Genomic DNA, 20,142 nt, shown 5'->3' with positions numbered 1-20,142 from the left:
TCAAAAAAAAAAAAAAAAAAAAAAAAAAAATACTAATCACATTCAAACATGTTATGGGTCAAAATGTCAAATTATTAAAAATTTGAAAATAAAATCTGAGTCAGCAATTCCAAAAAACGCTCTAGTAAAGCAAATAACGTTTCACGAGTATTTATATAAATGGAAATAAGCTCATATGGTGTATACAACATATAAAGAGCTATATTTTAGTATTAAAATATCACATAAATTCCTGCACTCTAAAAACAAATCTTTTAAGTGTAAAACTCTACAAAACTAAGTTAAATGCATGAAAACTAAAACCAAAATATTTACCAAAGCCCTGTAAAATATGCCACCTGATTAAACCTTTTGCAAAACCAATAAAATTTCAAAACATGTTGGCTAAAAATCACAAATAACTTTTTTTTTTTTAAGCTGGTAACAGACTTAAAAAAAAAAAAAAGAAAAAAAAAATACAACTTCTGGCCAGGCCAGGTGTGGTGGCTCATGCCTGTAATCCCAGCACTTTAGGAGGCTGAGATGGGAGGAACACTTCAGCCCAGGAGTTTGAGACCAGCCTGGGCGACAAGGCGAGACTCCATCTCTATTTTATATAATTTAATATATGTTCAAAGAAAAAAAATACAACTTCCTGTGGAGGTCAATAAACCTTTACACGTCTTCTCCAGTGCGCCTAAAACTGTTGTGTCAATTCAAGATTAAATTATGTTAGCCGGGCGCGGTGGCTCAAGTCTGTAATCCCAGCACTTTGGGAGGCCGAGGCGGGTGGATCACAAGGTCAAGAGATCGAGACCATCCTGGTCAACACGGTGAAACCCTGTCTCTACTAAAAATACAAAAAAAAATTAGCTGGGCATGGTGGTGCGTGCCTGTAATCCCAGCTACTCAGGAGGCTGAGGCAGGAGAATTGCCTGAACCCAGGAGGCGGAGGTTGCGGTGAGCCGAGATCGCGCCATTGCACTCCAGCCTGGGTAACAAGAGCGAAACTCCGTCCCAAATAAATAAATAAAAGAAAGAAAGAAAGAAAGAAAGAAAGAAAGAAAGAAAGAAAGAAAGAAAGAAAGAAAAAGAAAGGAAAGAAAGAAAGGAAAGAAGGAAAGAAAGAAAGGAAAGAAAGAAAGGAAAGAAAGAAAGGAAAGAAAGAAAGGAAAGAAAGGAAAGAAAGGAAAGAAAGGAAAGAAAGGAAAGAAGGAAAGAAGAAAGGAAAGAAAGGAAAGAAAGGAAAGAAAGGAAAGAAAGGGAAGAAAGGAAGAAAGAAAGAAAGAAAGAAAGAAAGAAAGAAAGAAAGAAAGAAAGAAAGAAAGAAAGAAAGTTAAATTTATATTGATACTAACTGTACTTTGTACAGACATTTTTTGTTGCTAGTTAATGTCTGCGCCAGCACAGACCACTAAGCATTGTGAATAAAGTGGATACTTTATATATGTGAAGCCTAGGAAAATCAGTTTCAAGTCCACAGAAATCACTCGCCAGTAAGGATTTAATGGTCTCCTATATTTTTATATTCATTAGTAAGGATGTTGCTTTTTAGGAGGATTCACTAAGGGAGACTTTTCCTCCTAAGGAAATCAATGACTATGACTGAGAAAGACGCTCAGGCAGTCAACAGTAGGTTATATCTATACCCACAGCATTATGTGGAGTCTACAAAAAGCTTTGAAGCAAAAATTCATGCCAACTTAACACAAATAACAGGGGATCAAAAACAAAACAAGTCTGGGGACAGTGGCTCATGCCTATAATCCCAGCACTCCGGGAGGCCAAAATGAGAGGACAGTTTGAGCCTAGGAGTTTGAGACCAACCTGGCAACACACTGAGACTCCATGGCTACAAAAAAAAATTAAAATTAGCCAGGTATGGTGGTGCATGCCTGTAGCCATAGCTACTCAGGAGGCTGAGGCAGGAGGACCACTTGAGACCAGGAGTTCGATGCTACAATGAGCTATGTCAATGCCACTGCTCTCCAGTCTGGGCAACAGAGTGAGACCCTGTCTCTAAAACAAAACAAAACAAAACCCCTCCCCCCAAAAAAAAGCTACACACAAACTGTTAAAAATCAAGTCATTAACAGGAAAAACTCTATAAAGTCCATAAGATGATTTACAAAGTCATCTGGTTTCCCCTGGTTATAATCTCAGCTATATGACCTCAGACTACCTTTAGACTAACAAATACTCCCTAAGTGTCAGCTACCTAGAAAATTTTATAGTTCAAAATAAATTTCAAGTTGATATGGTAAAAAGAAGGCTGGGCACGGTGGCTCATGCCTGTAATCCCAGCACTTCAGGAGGCTGACAGGGGCAGATCACCCAACGTCAGGAGTTCAAGACCGGCCTGGCTAACATGGCAAAACCCTATCTCTACTAAAAATATAAAAATCAGCTGGGCATGGTGGCACATGCCTATAATCCCAGCTACTCAGGAGGCTGAAGCAAGAGAATCATTTGAACCCAGGCGGCGGAGGTTGCAGTGAGTAGAGACTGTGCCACTTCACTCCAGCCTGGGCAACAGAGTAAGACTCCATCTCAAAAAAAAAAAAAAAAAAAGATTATTTGTGTCCACTGATAATCCATAAACTTAAAGACACAAAATCTTGGTGAAACACCAAGTAAAAAACCACAATCTAAATGAGCTTATTCCTGGGACTGATGGAAAACTGAAGCAGCAGTTCTCAAAGCCTAACCAATGGTCCTTGAGATTTCTTTCAAAAAGTAATTTCTTGTTGTTCATTTCTTTTCATCTCTCTTTGGAACTGAAATATTCTTGGAAATAGCTAAGAGACTGGAATGACAATACTAAATTTGGGCAAAGTCAATGCAACCTTGATCAATTTTTTTTTACTATTTAAAATAAATGCATATCCTAAATACCACCTCATTCATATTTGATGTACTACCTTGTATCCTTCTGGGAACATAGCATCTAATTCTTCATCAGAAAGTGGGCGATTTCTCTCATCAATTTCTCTTTCCCACCGCCAAGCCTGAAGCTGTTCAGGAGTCATACTCATTATGTGACCTACCAAGAAAAGCAAACTTTTATACAATCTATAGCGCAAAACTGTATTATTAAATATATCTTTGAGATAAAAGAGCATTAAGACCAAACCTAACATTTAGTTGCTTTTATATTGTAAATGCAAACCAAGACTTATTTTTTTATCTCCTTATTCTAGCTGGTAGTTGACATTAATAGCACACAGAATACCATAAAGAAAAAATTAAATAATTTGTAGAGAAAAAAACAATTATTTTCAATGAGAGAGTTTCTACCTGGAGTAGGGGTAGCCATGTTCATGGCTGGTGTGCCAATTGGTGTTTTTCCAGGGGTCAGAACTGGCGTGCTTCCACCCATCTGACTAGCTGGTGTTTCATCCCACCGTGATTTTCTTTTACTGGCTCCAGGAGTCGGTGTTTCACCAATAGAATCTCCACCTCGATCTGTTCGAGGAGTCTCAGCCCATCCACTTCCATGCCCAGGAGTGTCTTTAAAAAGAAAGAGTGAGTAAGACCACAATTTTAATCACTGTTAAAATAATATTTTTTATTCTCAGTTATAATCAAAACTATTAAGTTCTAAAATAGAATATTCCTTATTTAAAGTTCTAGTGTTCCATTTCATATTTATATATACCTCTTCAAACTCTTATGTGTATGCATGTTTCTTTTCCATGGGTTACAAAAACAGACAGTAACTACTATGAAACAGGAAAAGACAGCAAAGTCATTTTTTAACTATCCTTAACATTATTACACAGATATCTGCCATGTGTATCTCAAGCTACTTCCTTCCTTTCTCCACACAATTGAAGTGACACTGCATGTACAATTCTATACTGCTTCTTTCCTTCATTACATATGAAGCACTACCCCATTACCATTAAAAGTTCACAAAATTTTAATATAGCAGATGTACAGTTAAATCTTAATTTGCCTCAACTGTTCTTATAAACAGTTAAGAAAATAAAGCTTTTGACCACCTATACAAAAAAGTAAGAGGTTTAGGTAAATTCAGAGAGACAGAGCATAGAATAGAGGTCAGCAGGAGCTAAGAAGAAAAGGGAATGGGAAGGCCCTGTTTAATGGATACAGGTTTTCTGTTTGGGATGATGAAAAAAAACCTAGAAATGAACAGTAGTGATAGTGCAAAATGCTGTGAATGTACTTAATGCCACTGAACCATATGCTTAAAAACGGTTGGCTGGGAATGATGGCTCACTCCTATGATCTCGGCACTTTGGGAGGACGAGGCAGGCGGATCACCTGAGGTTGGGAGTTCGGGACCAGCCTGACAAACATGGAGAAACCCTGTCTCTACTAAAAATACAAAATTAGCCAGGCATGGCGACACATCCTGTAATCCCAGCTACTCGGGAGGTTGAGGCAGGAGAATCATTTAAACCTGGGGGGTGGAGGCCGCAGTGAGCCAAATGGCACCACTGCACTCCAGCTGGGCAACAAGAGTGAAACTCCATCACAAAAACAAAACAAAACAAAACAAAAATGGTTAGTATTATGTAAGTATTAACTGAAAATAAGTAAATAAATGGTTAAAAATAGTACATTTGGCCAGGCACGGTGGCTCATGCCTGTAATCCCAACACTTTGGGAGGCCAAGGTGGGCCAATCATGAGGTCAGGAGTTTGAGATCAGCCTGACCAACATGGTGTAACCCCATCTCTAATAAAATTACAAAAATTATCCAGGTGTGCTGGCGCGTGCCTGTAATCCTAGCTACCCAGGAGGCTGGGGCAGGAGAAAAGCTTGAACCCAGGAGGCAGAGGCTGCAGTGAGCTGAGATCGCACCACTGCACTCCAGCCTGGGGAACAGAGTGGGACTCCATCACCAAAAAAAAAAAAAAAGTAAATTTGATGTTAGGTATATTTTTCCATAATAAAAAACAAAGTGTAGGCCAGGTGCAGTGGTTCATGCCTGTAATCCCAAGGCTTTAGTAGGGGATCACTTGAAGACAGGAGTTCAGGACCACGCTTCGCAATGAAACGAGACATTGTCTCTACAAAAAAAATTTTTTAATTAGCCAGGTACGGTAGCATGCTCCTATCATCTCAGCTACTCAGGAAGCTGAGGTGGGAAGATCCCTTGAGCCTAGGGGGTTAAGGCTACAGTGAACAAAACCCTGTCTCTAAAAAATAAACTACATCAAAGGTTACAGCCTACTAACTTTTCTTTCACCTACAGTTCTTCCTTAAATAAATCTTAGATCTCTTCAAGAGGGAAAAAAATTAGGCATATGATCTATTCCATTCTTAATCTATCCCCTCAAAGCAGCTGGTTATTTATACATATCCACCCAGGAATAAACAGAACAGATTTTAGTCCATAAACATACCACTCAACATTTCACCCACACATCCATATTCCACTAGAAGTACCTCTCTCTGTTTTGGGGGTTTCATCCCATCTGTTTTTACGAGCACTGGAAGTTGCACCTCCATGGCCTGGTGTGGCATGGCCTGGTGTATCGCCTCGTCCAGGAGTAGCAGCTCCCGCTGGTGTGTGGCTAGGTGTAGGATCCCATATTTTTGAGCCTGGCGTTGCTCCAGGAGTCTCACTTCCCTTTGCACGACCTGGTGTCTCATCCCATCTTAAGGAAGGAGTATGCCCCGGGGTCTTAAAAAAAGCAAAAAATTTTATTTCACATACCCACATAGGAATAATTAGAAAATTTCCATAAAACAAAAAACTTCAAACAAAAAATGTTTTAGTTCTATGCACTGTAAGTTAGAGGACACTATACTTACAGGAAAAGATACCTACTTTCTAGCAAATGTTTATGATCAAAAACAATGTAAAGCTTCAATCTGAAGCACTGACAAAAGTCCCAGCTTAAAAAAAGAAATATTCTGGGTATGAATCTTTGATATGCCATTAATAGCTCTGTGACTTTAGGGAAAATCACTGAGGTTTTTCTGTCTAGATCTGTAATCCAAAGCTTTCAGCTCTAATTACATTAGTTTCAACGTGGGGCTTAGAAACACGTAGGAGAGAAGGAATTCATGTGTTCTAAGAAAATACCACTATTGAGGTTTTGTTCAATTGTGTGTGTTTAATTAATATTAATGCTTTAGATGACCTACATAATTTTTTGTTTTTTTAGACAGAGTCTTACTCTGTCATCCATGCTGGAGTCCAGTGGCATGATCTCGGCTCACTGCAACCTCTGCCTCCCGGGTTCAAGTGATTCTACTGCCTCAGCCTCCAGAGTAGCTGGGATTACCAGCGTGTGCCACCACACCACGCTAATTTTTGTATTTTTAGTAGAGACAGGGTTTCACCATGTTGGTCAGTCTGGTCTCAAACTCCTGACCCCATGATCTGCCCATCTCAGCATCCCAAAGTTCTGGGATATCAGGCATGAGCCATTGTGCCTGGACGAATCTCTGTAGTTTTTATAAGAAAGATATCGCCGGGTGCCGTGGATCAGGCCTGTAATCCCAGCACTTTGGGAGGCTAAGGCAGATGGATCACGAGGTCAAGAGATAGAGACCATCCTGGCCAAGATAGTGAAACCCCATCTCTACTAAAATACAAAAAAATTAGCGTGGCGTGGTGGCGCACGCCTGTGGTTCCAGGTACTCAGGAGGCTGAGGCAGGAGAACTGCTTGAAGCCAGGAGGCGAAGGTTGCAGTGAGCCAAGATTGCACCACTGCACTCCAGCCTGGTGCCTGGCGACAGAGCAAGACTCTGTGTCAAGAGAAAAAAAAAGATACCTATCAGCATTATCAGCTCTCATGTGGGCACGGTGGCTCATGCCTGTAATCCCAGGCATGGTGGTGGGCACCTGTAATCCCAGCTGCTCAGGAGTCTGAGGCAGGAGAATTGCTTGAACCTGGGAGGCTGAGGTTGCAATAAGCTGACATCGCACCATCCCACTCTAGACTAGGTGACAGAGTATGAGACTCTGACTCAAAAAAGAAAGCTATCAGCTTTTATGTCTAGTTACGTGCATACAGTTAAACAATTACCAGGAGGACAAGCTTCTTTCTCTTTCTGAAACTTAGTACTGAACGTCATCCATGGAATTAAATTTAGTAGTTACCTGGCTGAGCACGGTGGCTCATATCTGTAATCCCAGCACTTTGGGAGGCCAAGGTAGGGGGATCACTTAAGGTCAGGGATTCAAGACCAGCCTGGCCAACATGGTGAAACCCTGTCTCTATTAAAAATACACAAATTAGCTGGGCGTGGTGGCACATGCCTATAATCCCAGCTACTCTAGAGGCTGAGGCACGACAGTCACTTGAGTCTTGGAGGTGGAGGTTGTAGTCAGCCAAGATTGCACCACTGCACTCCAGCCACCCATGGGTGACAGAGCAAGACTCTATCTCAAAAATTAAAAAGAGTTAATTTTATTATTTATTGTAAATAATAAAATAATGGTTTTACTTACATTGAGCAGAACCAAATCCCTCTTACGTATCACCAAGCAAATGAGAAGTTCTCATCTTAAACTAAATTGTTTAGAAATTATATAGGTTTTGTATATCCCAATTCTGGGTTTGGGTAAATATTGCACGATCTGATAGGTTTTTTTTCTTGATCTGTAAGTTAAATCTACAGCAGTCTAGGCTAGAGCTAATAGTGATTTAGACTAGGATGGCAGAGGCAGAGATCATGAAAAGTGACTAGATCCTCAGTATATTTAAAGGTGGCGCCAAGAAAACGTATATGGGTAGGATATGGGGTAAGAGAATAAGGAGTATAAGATGAGTCCCTAAGTGGTTTTTGGTATTGCTGTCCTTGTTTTTGAGACACAGTCTTGCTCTGTCGCCTAGGCTGGAGTAAAGTGGCACAATCTTGGCTCACTGCAATCTCTCCATCTCCTGGGTTCAAGCAATTCTCCTGCCTCAGCCTCCTGAGCAGCTGAGATTACAGGTGCCCACCACCAGGCCCAATTAATTTTTGTATTTTTACTAGAGGCGGTTTCGCCATGTTGGCCGGGCTGGTCTTGAACTCCTGACCTCAAATGATCCACCCACCTTGGCCTTCCAAAGCTTTGGGATTACATGCGTCAGCCACTACACCTGGCCCTAAATATTTTGCTTGAGCCAAACAGAAACGGGAAAGACCGTGGAGCAGGATGGAGAAGAGATGTACATGAAGAAAATCAATAATTTTCTTTTAGAAATACTGATTTTGAAATGCCCATTGAACAGTGAAATATGTCAGGCTGAACAAATACACAAGTTTGAGGAACAGAAGCAGAGGACAGATTTGTAAGTTTGGGAGCTGTCTTATACAAATGGTATATAAAGACAAGAGAGAACCTAGGGAGCAAGCACAGATGGAAATGAAACCAAAAGACTGAGCACTACTAGAACGCCCCAAAGTTCAGAAGTAAGAAGAATGAGGATCCAGTAAACAAGACTAAGGAGTAGAAGCCACTGAGAGAGTTTGAGGGGAACCAAGAAAGACTAAAACCCAGAAACTGAGAGAGAAAAGGCTATGAAGAAATGTCAAATGTTCTTGATATGCTAAGTAATATGAGAAATAAAAATATACATTTTAAATTTATCAATTAGGGGACAAGTGACCTTGACAAGAGATTTTAGGTGAAGTCTCGTGGACAAAAGGCTAGAACTGTGTAAGAAGAGAAAGCAAGTACAAACAACTCATGCAACGCACTTTGTGGCTCATGCCTGTAATCCCAGCACTTTGCAAGGCTGAAGCAGACAGACTGTTTGAGCCCAGGAGTTTGAGACCAGCCTGGACAACATGGTGAGACCTGTTTCTACAAAAAATAAAAAACTAGCCAGGCATGGTGGTATACATCTATAGTCCCATCTATTTGGGGGATTAAGGTGGGAAGATCATTTTAGCCCAGGAGGTGGAGGCTGCAGTGAGCTGTGATTGTGCCCCTACACTCTAGCCGTGGCAATAAATGAGACCTTACCACCCCCCCTCCCCCAAAAAAAACAAAAAACAAAGCACTCTGCTCTAAAAAGAGATCGAAATAGGGTGGTAGCCGAATAAGGATGTGAATGAGGGTTAGGAAATGCTTTCTGCAGGTTTTTTGTTGCTGTTGTTAATACAAAGCATGGTAAAACATGTTTGCTGCTAATGATAATCTAGTATGGAGAAAAAAATTAATGGTACATGATGAGAGTCTCCAAGAGGGGAAGGGAAATGATGCATAAGCAAAAGAGTAGCTTTATTTTATCTTACTTTATAGACGAAGTCTCACTCTATTGCCCAAGCTGGAGTTTATTGTATTTTTGAGATGAAGTCTCACTCTGTTGCCCAAACTGGTATATAGCGGCGCGATCTCGGCTCACTGCAACCTCCAACACCTGAGGTTCAAGCAATTCTCCCGCCTCAGCCTCCCGAGTAGCTGGGACTACAGGCACGTGCCGCCATGCCCGGCTAATTTTTGTATTTTTAGTAGAGATGGGGTTTCACTATGCTGGCCAGGTTGGTCTTGAATTCCTGACCTCATGATAAGCCCACCTTGGCCTCCCAAAGTGCTGGGACTACAGGTGTGAGCCACCACACACAGCCGCTTTATTTTATTTTTCTAACAATGATTAAATATTTTCAACTGCTTTCTAAAAAACTCAATTTTAAAGGCCTTTCTATTGAGGTTAATGACGAACACAATAAAGGTACATATTATAGTTTAACATAATTAGCTGCTTTTATGCAGCACTTATATCTTTTAGTCTACAAGTATACTATTAAACGATAGAGAACAACTAATATAACCATTTCTACATAACTAGGAAATAAATTTCTAAGAAATATTTTACAGACTCCATTGTTTTGTGTTTTTGAGACAGGGTCTTACTCGGTCACCAGGCTGGAATGCAGTGGCACAACCACAGCTCACCGAGACCTCTATCTCCTGGGATCAAGGGATCCTCCTGCCTCAGCCCCCACCAGCCCCCGTACCCCAGTAGCTAAGACTATAGGTATGTGCCTCTGTGCCCAGCTAAGTTTTTTTTTTTTTTTTTTTTTTTTTTTTGGTAGAGACAGGGTCTCCCTCTGCTGCCCAAGCTGGTCTCAAACTCCTTAAACTCAACTAATTCTCCCACCTGGGCCCCCAAAGTGCTGGGATTATATGCACAAGCCAATTCATTCAGCCTCCAACAGAATGTTTTTAAAAAGAAAAAGAAAGTAGGAGAGGAGGCTGACCAAAGGAATGGAGTAGCACTGACTATTGCCGCCTGTAGTGAGAGGCTTAAGTTATCTATCTAGAAAATAAGAAACACCACTATATGATACTCAACCTCCACAATGTAACATACCTACAGGTCTATACTTAATATTCTAAAAAGAACTTTCCTTACTCCAGGATATGAGTAAGTAAACTGCACACCCCTCGAAATTCATTTGTTCATGTCCTAACTCTGAGTGTGACTGTATTTGGAAACTGGGCCTTAGGGAGGTAAATTAAGCTCAAATGAGGTCATAAGGGTGGGATGCTAACCTAACAAGACTGATGTCCTTATAGGAAGAGAAGGGACAACAGAGCTCACTGGCAGGGAGAAAGGCCATGTGAGGACACAGCAAGAAAGCCCTCACCAAACACCAACCCTCTTGGCACTCTGATCTTGGATTTCAAGCCTCCAGAGCTGTGAAAAAAAATCAGTCTGCTGCTTAAGGAACCCAGTCTGTGGTACCTTGTTACGACAACCCAAGCCGACTAATATAGTCCATAAGAGAACAAAATTTTTAAACAGTAATAACAAAAAACAAAAAGAAATTACCTCTGCCTGATCCCAACTTGATAGCTTTTTGGGAGTGGCACCAGGAGTCTGATCAGCTGTTTGATCCCAACGCCGTTTTCGTTTTGACGGAGGCTGGGATGCTGCTGCTCCATTGACGACTTTTAGTTCTCCAGCTTTAGCTTTTTCTGCTAGCTGTTGCCTAATTTCTCGCTGGAAAAAAAACAGTATTTACCTTTAAAATGTTTTCAATATTTTTCTATCATTACCACAATCATTTCCACTTAAGATGCTATTTTATACTTTGCTTGTTCTCCTTTCTATGCTAGCTGGTTCCATAGTTTGTTTTAAATTTATTTCATTTTACATAATGCCTGTCTTTCTAAACAAAACAGAAGCAAGTTCAGAATTTATAACATAGCACACTATAGTTTATATATTATAGGTGAAGTAAAATCTTCAGTCAACGGAGAACCAAAATGCTTCCACTGAAAAAGTTTTCTTTAAAACTCATATAAATAGCAATTGACTATGCAACACAATAGAAAAATGGTGAAATATAAAAATAAAATTTTATTTATACTGACAAATTATATAAATATCGTGCATAATTTAGTGATAATAGATGCACATTTAATTCACTCTATACTGTTAAAATGGGGATTATCCCATTTAATTCAGTCAACATACAAAACCTATTATATATTCATAATAGTAATGGAGGAGGCCAGGCATGGTGGCTCACACCTATAAACCCAGCACTTTCAAACGCCAAGGCGAGCAGATCATCCAAGGTCCGGAATTCAAGACCAGCCTGGCCAATATAGTGAAACCCCATCTCTACTAAAAAAAAAAAAAATACAAAAATTAGCCGGGCAAGGTGGTACACACCTGTAATCCCAGCTACTTTGGGAAGCTGAGGCAGGAGAAGCACTTAGACCTAGGAGGCAGAGGTTGCGGTGAGTTGAAATCACACCACTGCACTTCAGCCTGGGTGACAGAGCAATTCTCTGCCTCAAAAAAAATAAAATAAAAAAATAATGGAGACGATTAAGACAAAATGGTATATTCTCTGTAGGCCAAAAGGATTTATTCGAACTTCTCCACTTACATCCAAACTGCAACTTACAGAATCTCACACTAAACTCTTTGACTTTTCCCTAACATACTGGGTTCAGATACACACCATCAACCTTCTCCCTACAGAAACATTCTCCATAATGGCCAGGAACAGTGGCTCACATCTGTAATCCCAGAACTTTGGGAGGCCAAGGCAGGTGGATCACCTGAGGTCAGGAGTTCGAGACCAGCCTGGCCAACATGGTAAAACTCCATCTCTACTAAAAATACAAAAATTAGCTAGGCATGTGATGCACACCTGTATTCACAGTCACTCAGGAGGTTGAGGTGGGAGGATAACTTGAACCCAGGAGGCAGAGGTTGCAGTGAGCCGAGATCACACCACTGCACTCCAGCCTGGGTGACATGAGACTCTGTCTCAAAATAAAAAAGGAAAACTTCCTGTAAAATTCATAGACACATACACGGCCAAGGGGCCCAGACTAAAAAAGGATATCGAAATGGAAAGTTTTATGTGGAAGGTGGTATAATTTGGGCATAAGATTCTTTCTCAGTTAATTAATACTATTAAAATAATTGTGCAGCAAATAGCAAAAAAGAAACGTAACAGTCTCTCAATCATAACTTTATTTACATTCTTTCACAACCATTAAAACAGGACACAGGTTTACATACTTCTTCTTTAGTCAAGTGCTGTTCTCGCATTACATCCATGTAAGTCCTTGCATTCATTTTAGGATCAGGGGTCTTCCCTCCTGCAGAAAAGAACAGCAACAGGAAAAGAGTACAATAAATAAAAGATAATCAGGTTCAACTGATTTATCTGCCCTGCTCTAATTTTATGTTATTCCATAATCATTTAAATTATTTTTTGATGGAAAACTTTAATAATTATACATCTTACTTTTTATTGAGTTTGCTGATCAATTTAACCTGTTTGAACACAAACATCTACAGCAGTTTAAAACAAATATTTTAATGCATATAAAAACAAAATGACAACACAGTTTAGTCTTCAGAAGTGATGGGTTCCTGGGTTGCTAATCCGGAATACGTACACTTTCGTGCCTTTGTCTCCATCAGCAGTTCTGACTTCAAGCAGCAGAATAGAAGCCTAGAAAATTATCTCTTTACATTAGTAACACTTTGGAAAGATATTTATATTCAAAACATTACCTGTTGCAAGCTGTTAAAATCCTGACTACAAATAACTATGACTAGATAAGTTCTTCATACAGTGTTCTAAAACAATTATAGTTTAGAAATTCTGATTTTAAAAATATACCTATAATCTTATTCTGATGTCACGTTACTAAAAAGGGCTTCATGCTTTAAGTTTTTTTGACCTAGAAAGCATATTTTTATTTCTTAGAAATCATAAATTAAAACTGGAAACATATTACTTGAAATATATTACGTCTACCAGTTATTATGATGCACACAGAAGCAACATGAGGTACAAAGAGATGTGTCAGTCTCTTGGTTAAAGTTTCAGTATTTGCTTTTCAAACTTCAATATCTTACAGAAGCCCAAACAGTATATAACAAGATTCACAGAGGCATACTATGCTTTAGAAATGTGGTAACTAGCTATACAAGTAGTATAGCATCACAATTTAGGAAAAACTAATAAAATTCTAAGACATTTCCTATGCTGAAGATCATGCCCAATTGGTAGTGTCATTCTTTCTGACACTAGCTCTGATAAGACTTCCTTTGGAATACTTTTTCACCATAATCTAGAGAGGATGTGTTGAACTGCACCCTTAAGAATGCAGACAGGACTGGCATATAGCAGTACTGCTGTAGGAAAGAAATTAAGGACAGTTAGTATGGGCCTGTGAATTCTGGCATACATGTTTAAATCAATTACAATTATGCAAGTAAAAAAAGAATATCCCTACTAATTCATGCAGGCTGAAAGTCTAGTATGTAAACCTGCAGCAGAATCTAATTTTAAGAAACAGGCACCTAATTCTGATTGTGAAACTCACTCACCTGAGGAAAGCTTCCATCAGGCTCACTATGCCCCTTGTGCTGACTTGCACACTAAAATTAGCAAAACAGACTCCAACTATTAAAAATATCAAAATTTTTGTATACATACTTTTAACTTTAAGTATGCTTAGAGCAAAGTAGGTGCCTTTACTAAGCTATATTTAGAGTACTATGGGGGGAGCTCTAGTGTGAGAAACAGTTTCTCAAGGGTAACAATCCTAAAAATCTAGGATTTGGAATGAAAACTTTCAACAATTTGAAAGTATTTTGAGCAGAAAAACACATTTGTTCCAAGTATAGAAAGCGTACCCAAAACAAAAGTAAAAGTAAAACCTTTAACCCTTTGCGTTTCTATGGCATTGGCTCATTTTTTTCTTGTCCTTCTACCTGGAAAGAAAACTTGCATTATAAAGATGAAGAATATGGCATCTGTGACTTCAACCAAATCTATACAAATCTATATTAAGGGGGATTTTTAAAAAGAAAAGCAAATTCAGAAGCATGCCAAAAAAAATCAAAGGGCTAAAGACAACTTAATACAAATAAATTTCTGAATACTTATAGAAAAGTGGGAAAGAATTACCATCTGCAAAAGGATCAAGACGCTCTGGGGAAATTATCATGGTCCGCCTATGCTTTTTGTATTCATCTTCCCGGTCTGCAATCTTTGGAGGTCGGTGCTCAGCAAATGGATCATACTAAAAAGAGGTATGTCTCACTTAATCTCCACTTTATTAAGATAACAAAGCAGTATCATAAACAAAAATCAGAACACTGTAAAGCACAAATGTTTAATACATGCCTACTAATATTCTGTATCGTTTCACAGATAAACGTTAACATAAAAAAATAAGGCATATGGAAACAAGGCAATATACACATTCACATTTCCATAGTTCAATGCTTCATTAAATGATTACAGCCAGGCATGGTGACCTGTGTATGTAATCTCAACCACTTGGGAGGCTCGAACAGGAGGAATGCTTGAGCCCAGGAGTTTGGAATCAGCCTGAGCAAGATAGCAAGACCTTGTGTCAAAAAGAAAAGATTACACCTGTACAGAATAAATAATTATTTCTAATTCTCCTCAAAACATCCTAAAATTCATGGATGTCCACGGGAACTCAGACATTCACTTTTCTTTAGCTGAATATGCTTTTAAAATGAAAGGTCACCTGTTCTGTTGACTGTGGTATATCATTAAGCAATGCCACGGGGGCATGATATCCTGGCTTCTTCTGACCAAGCAAACTTGTAGATGATGAATAGTCATCGTCATCCTGCAATGAAAACCCCCAAAAGCCCGCAAACAAAATGTTAGAACTTACAAATTAGAAAAAGAATATGCAAAGATTCAATATGAAATCAAAAGATCTACTGACGGAGTGATATCTAAGCCTTCCTTCATAAAACTTACAAACACTACTATTATGACTTCTTGCACTTCAAAAACCTATTAAAGAAATTAAATTCAGTTATCTTTACTTTCAAAATGATTAAGCAAGGAAAATTTTCTACAGAAGTCAATTAAGATAAAGTAAGTATGGACTAGAAAAACTTGAGCATTTAATTTTCTCACAGAAGACAAAATGTTTTTTCAATTTGATAATTACAGCTTATTTTAGAACTTTCTAGTTTTTTTAACTCATTTTTTTAAACATGATTTAAAACCATAGAAACAAGTATTTAATTTTAAATGTACTTGTCCCGAGCAGTGTGTTCAAACAAAATAATGTTATACTGTTACCTTTCTAGTATAAAAAGTACAACTGTCTGGGAGGCCAAGTTGGGAGTCTAGGAGTTTTGAGACTAGCCTAGGCAACAGAGACCCAGCTGGGCAAGGTAGCTCACATCTATAATCCCAACACTTTGAGAGGCTGAGGCGGGATACTGCTTGAGCCCACGAGTTCAAGACCAACCTGGGAAACATGGTGAAACCCTGTCTCTACCAAAAAATACAAAAATTAGCCAGGCATGGTGGTGTGCATATGTAGTGCCAGCTACTCAGGACGCTGAGGTGGGAGGATAGTTTGAACCCAGGAAGCAAAGGCTGCAGTGAGCCATGATCTGTCCGCTGCCTTCAGCCTGAGCAACAGAGCAAAACTGTCTCCCAAAAAAACAAACAAAAACCACACATACACACACAGTGAGATTTCATCTCTATTGTAATAAAAATAAATAAAAAGTGCTGGCCGTCCACAGTGGCTCACGGCTGTAATCCCAGCACTTTGGGAGGCCAAGGCAGGTAGATCACAAGGTCAAGAGATTGAGACTATCCTGGCCAACACGGTGAAACCCGGTCTCTACTAAAAATACAAAATTAGCCAGGTGTGGTAGCACGTGCCTGTAGTCCCAGCTACTCGAGAGGCTGAGGCAGAATTGCTTGAACCCAGAAGGCGGAGGTTGCACTGGGCCGAGATCGCACCATTGCACTCCAGTCTGGCGAGAGAGTGAGACTCCGTCACCACAAAAAAAAAAAAAAAAAAAAAAAAAGTGCAACACTAGATAATTCTCAAGATCTTAACACCTTTATTTAAAAATAAAATGACAATATCCCCCTCAGTTTCTGAAACATATAGCTATTACTTTCTTTTATCATTAGGGTACGAGACCCCCAAATAAAATACTAACTAGTCCGTGCCTGGTTTCTAGAAATTTCACCTTTTGGGACTTTTAAATTTCTCTCCAGAAAAAAAAAGAGAAAGAGAGAGCCAACTGTAAAGTAAAATGTGACTTGAATTTCTTAAAAATAATCAGTTTGATAATCCGTATCAGTTACAGTGACCTGTAACTGAATCACCAAATTTGGACTTTGGAATGGTCTGATAAAATATAAGCTACCTGGAATAAAGAAAAAAATTCTTTGAGGGACAGATTTCAAAATGAAAGGCAGTCCTCCTCCATAGTAACTGAAACAGACATGAAAAGCTCATCAACATCAGCACTAAGAAAAATTCCAGGCCAGGTGCAGTGTCTCAAGCCTGTAATCCCAGCACTTTGGGAGGCCAAGGAGGGCAGATCACCTGAGGTCAGGAGTTCAAGACCAGCCTGGCCAATATGGCGAAACCCCATCTCTACTAAAAATACAAAAATTAGCTGGCGTGGTGGCAGGCTAGTAATCCCAGCTACTCGGGAGGCTAAGGCAGGAGAATCGCTTGAACCCAGGAGGCAGAGGTTGCAGTGAGTGGAGACCACACCAACGTACTCCAGGCTGAGCAAGACTGTGTCTCAAAAAAAAAAAAAAAAAAGAAAAGAAAAATTCTATTCACATTAAGATACCAACAGAAGAAAAACAGTATAAAATACAAGTCAGTAATCAAGTCACAAGGACAGATGGCTATTTACAATCAAGTCACTTCCCACACAAGCTACTCTAGACAATGCGGTAAGTAATGGTAGGGATTTACTTTACAACTGTTTACTTTACACCGGTAATGGTTGGCAGGTGCTTTGCTGGATAAACAAACTAGTCTTTACCATAAATTCTCAGAACAAAGCATTTCCAGTGAAGTTTCAGAGCCTTAGAGAGGATACTTCCAGTAGTTTTTCCTCTAAAAGATCTCAAGAATGTCTCTCCTAAGCCAGATGGCTGAAACAAAAAAGTTTATTCATATTTCTTGCTCTCTCAAAAAATAATTGCCTCTTGTACGCAATTTGTAACTTACATCTTCAAGTTCAGTTGCAGCAATTGATGTCACGTATCCAGCAAATCTGCTGTCACTTCCACCATAAATTTCCTGGTCATAATAACCTGTAGAATCGAGGCCCACTCCTTGAGCTTCATCAAGAGCTGCCTTCTTGCCTTGAATTTCTCGAATCTGTGCTTCAATATCTATAAAAAGATAATACAGACTTTCTTAATTTCACTTTCCAAACAACTCCCAACATAATGTATTTCTTTACTAGGTAATTATCAAAATACTCTCTTAAACACAGAAAATGTACAGCAATTATACCATATAAGGGAATAGCAACCACAACAGCATAAGCATGCTCTAGAAATTAAACCATGACAGGCTGGGTGCCGTGGCTCATGCCTGCAACCCCAGCACTTTGGGAGGCAGAGGTAGGTGTATCACTTGAGGTCAGGAGCTCAAGATCAGCCTGGCCAACATATAGTGAAACCCTGTCTCTACTAAAAAATACAAAAATTAGCTGGGCATGGTGGCACACGCCTGTAGTCCCAGCTACTTGGGAAGCCGAGGCAGGAGAATCACTTGAACCTCAGACACAGAGGGTGCAGTGAGCCTAGATCCCACCACTGCGCTCCAGCCTGGCGACAGGTCAAGACTCTGTGGCTCAAAAAAAAAGAAACCGTGATATCATCTAACATATAACCCAGCTTCAAATTTCCCCAGTTGCCCTAATAATAGCCTTTATAGATGTTCTTATTTAACCCATAATCCAACCAAGCACCATACACTGCATTTAGTTGTGACTTTCTTTGTTCTTTAAATACAGACTAGCCTTACACTTTGTAGTCTTTCCTGACACCAGGTTACTTCTGCAAAGTAACGTTTTAATAATCTGAATAGGACTGTGTACAGTGGCTCACGACTGTAATCCCAGCACTTTGGGAGGCCAAGGCAGGTGGATCACGAGGTCAGGAGTTAAGAGACCAGCCTGCCCAATATGGCGAAACCCCATCTCTACTTAAAAAAAAATACAAAAATTTTGCTGGGTGTGGTGGCATGTGCCTATAGTCCCAGCTACTCAGGAGTCTGAGCCAGGAGAATTGCTTGAACCTGGGAGGCAGAGGTGGCAGTGAGCCAAGATCATGCCACTGCACTTCAGCCTGGGCATGGAGAGCAAAACTCCATCTCAAATAAATAAATAAAAATAAAAATAAGCTGAGATCGCACCATTGCACTCCAGCCTGGGCCACAGAGTAAGACTCTGTCTCAAAATAATAATAATAATCTGAATAATACAAAGATGTATAAAGAAATAGTTTCTACCGCAAAATATTTCTATGGCCTAACAAAAATAGTTTTTTCAATTCTTGCCAGCCCATGCTGAATTACGCCCTTGGACATCAGGCACTTTTAAAAAGCTAACTTGCTGGATGGGTGAGGTGGCTCATGCCTGTAATCTCAGCATCCCGGGAGGCCAAGGTGGGTGGATCACCTGAGGTAAGGTGTTCGAGACCAGCCTGGTCTTCATGGTAAAACCCCCCTCTACTAAAAATACAAAATTAGCCGGGTGTAGTGGCACCCACCTGTAGTCCTAGCTACTCAGGAGGCTGAGGCAGGAGAATCGCTTGAACCCAGGAGGCAGAGGTTGCAGTGAGCCAAGATCACGCCACTGCACTTCAGCCTGGACGTGGAAAGCAAAACTCCATCTCAAATAAATAAACAAATAAATAAAAATAAGGCTGGGCGCAGTGGTTAACACCTGTAATCCCAACACTTCGGGAAGCTGAGGCAGGCAGATCAGTTGAGGTCAGGGGGCATAGTGGCAGGTGGCCTGTAATCCCAGCTACTCAGGAGGCTGAGGTGGGAGAATCACCTGAACCCAGTAGGCGGAGGCTGCAGTGAGTCGAGATCATGCCATACTCCAGCCTGGGCAACAAGAGTGAACCTCAGTCTCAAAAAAAAAAATTTAATAAAAATAAAAAAGCTCATCTGCTAGCTGCATGTATCAAAAGATAAAGATTCAAATAACATCCTGGCCGGGCGCGGTGGCTCAAGCCTGTAATCCCAGCACTTTGGGAGGCCGAGGAGGGAGGATCACGAGGTCAAGAGATTGAGACCATCCTGGCCAACATGGTGAAACCCGTCTCTACTGAATATACAAAAATTAGCTGGGCATGGTGGTGTGTGCCTGTAGTCCCAGCTACTCGGAAGGCTGAGGCAGGAGAATTGCTTGAACCCGGGAGGCGGAGGTTGCAGTGAGCCGAGATTGTGCCACTGCACTCCAGCCTGGCACCTGGCGACAGAGTGAGACTCTGTCTCAAAAAAACAAACAAACAAACAATCAAATAGCATCCTGAATTTGCCAAACTTCCCAACTATAGTCCTCTATAGTCCCTCAAGATAGACTTTCAGGATAACAAAACGTCCTTATCTGGTCTAAGGCACAGCTGGGTCACATTTCCTTGTAAGAAAGGAGCGGAAGCAGGTCTCAGAAACTGAAGGCAGGGCGCAGTAGCTCACACATGCCATCCAAACACTTTGGAAGGCTGAGGTGGGCAGATCACTTGAGCCCAAGAGTTCAAGACCAGCCTAGGCAACATGGCAAAACCCCATCTCTACAAAAAATGCAAAAATTAGCCAGGCATGGTGGCACACCTATAGCCCCCTGCAACTTGGGGTCTGAGGTGAGAGGACTCCTTGAGCCCAGGAGGTCAAGGCTGCAGTGAGCCACGACTGCTGC

At 40.3% G+C, this 20,142-nt stretch overlaps 1 protein-coding gene across 5 annotated transcripts in view; it reads right to left on the bottom strand.

Moving 5' to 3' along the window:
• SF3B1 (splicing factor 3b subunit 1) overlaps positions 1–20,142 on the bottom strand; it is a 46,938-nt gene that overhangs the window by 16,015 nt on the left and 10,781 nt on the right. For 2 of the 5 annotated variants that reach the window (XR_004269156.1, XM_032278780.1), the window contains exons 2-9: positions 17,433–17,599; positions 14,943–15,047; positions 14,351–14,465; positions 12,445–12,524; positions 10,732–10,902; positions 5,398–5,635; positions 3,277–3,489; positions 2,901–3,022 (exon numbers count right to left, since the gene is read on the bottom strand). Coding sequence is in view for 3 of the 5 variants with exons in the window: in XM_032278780.1 (XP_032134671.1) it covers positions 2,901–3,022; positions 3,277–3,489; positions 5,398–5,635; positions 10,732–10,902; positions 12,445–12,524; positions 14,351–14,465; positions 14,943–15,047; positions 17,433–17,599 (1,211 nt within the window). In the remaining 2 variants the exon portion in view is untranslated. Of the gene's footprint in view, positions 1–2,900; positions 3,023–3,276; positions 3,490–5,397; positions 5,636–10,731; positions 10,903–12,438; positions 14,126–14,350; positions 14,466–14,942; positions 15,048–17,432; positions 17,600–20,142 lie in introns of those variants that run through there. The other 3 variants (XM_032278781.1, XR_004269157.1, XM_032278782.1) reach the window with 3 other exon arrangements.

The sequence above is a fragment of the Sapajus apella genome, unplaced genomic scaffold, assembly GCF_009761245.1.
Source record: "Sapajus apella isolate SASKATOON/1434 unplaced genomic scaffold, GSC_monkey_1.0 scaffold10, whole genome shotgun sequence".
Lineage (NCBI taxonomy): Eukaryota > Metazoa > Chordata > Mammalia > Primates > Cebidae > Sapajus > Sapajus apella.
The sequence above is the reverse complement of the archived record's forward strand: the minus strand, read 5'-3'. Positions and strand labels throughout refer to the sequence as shown.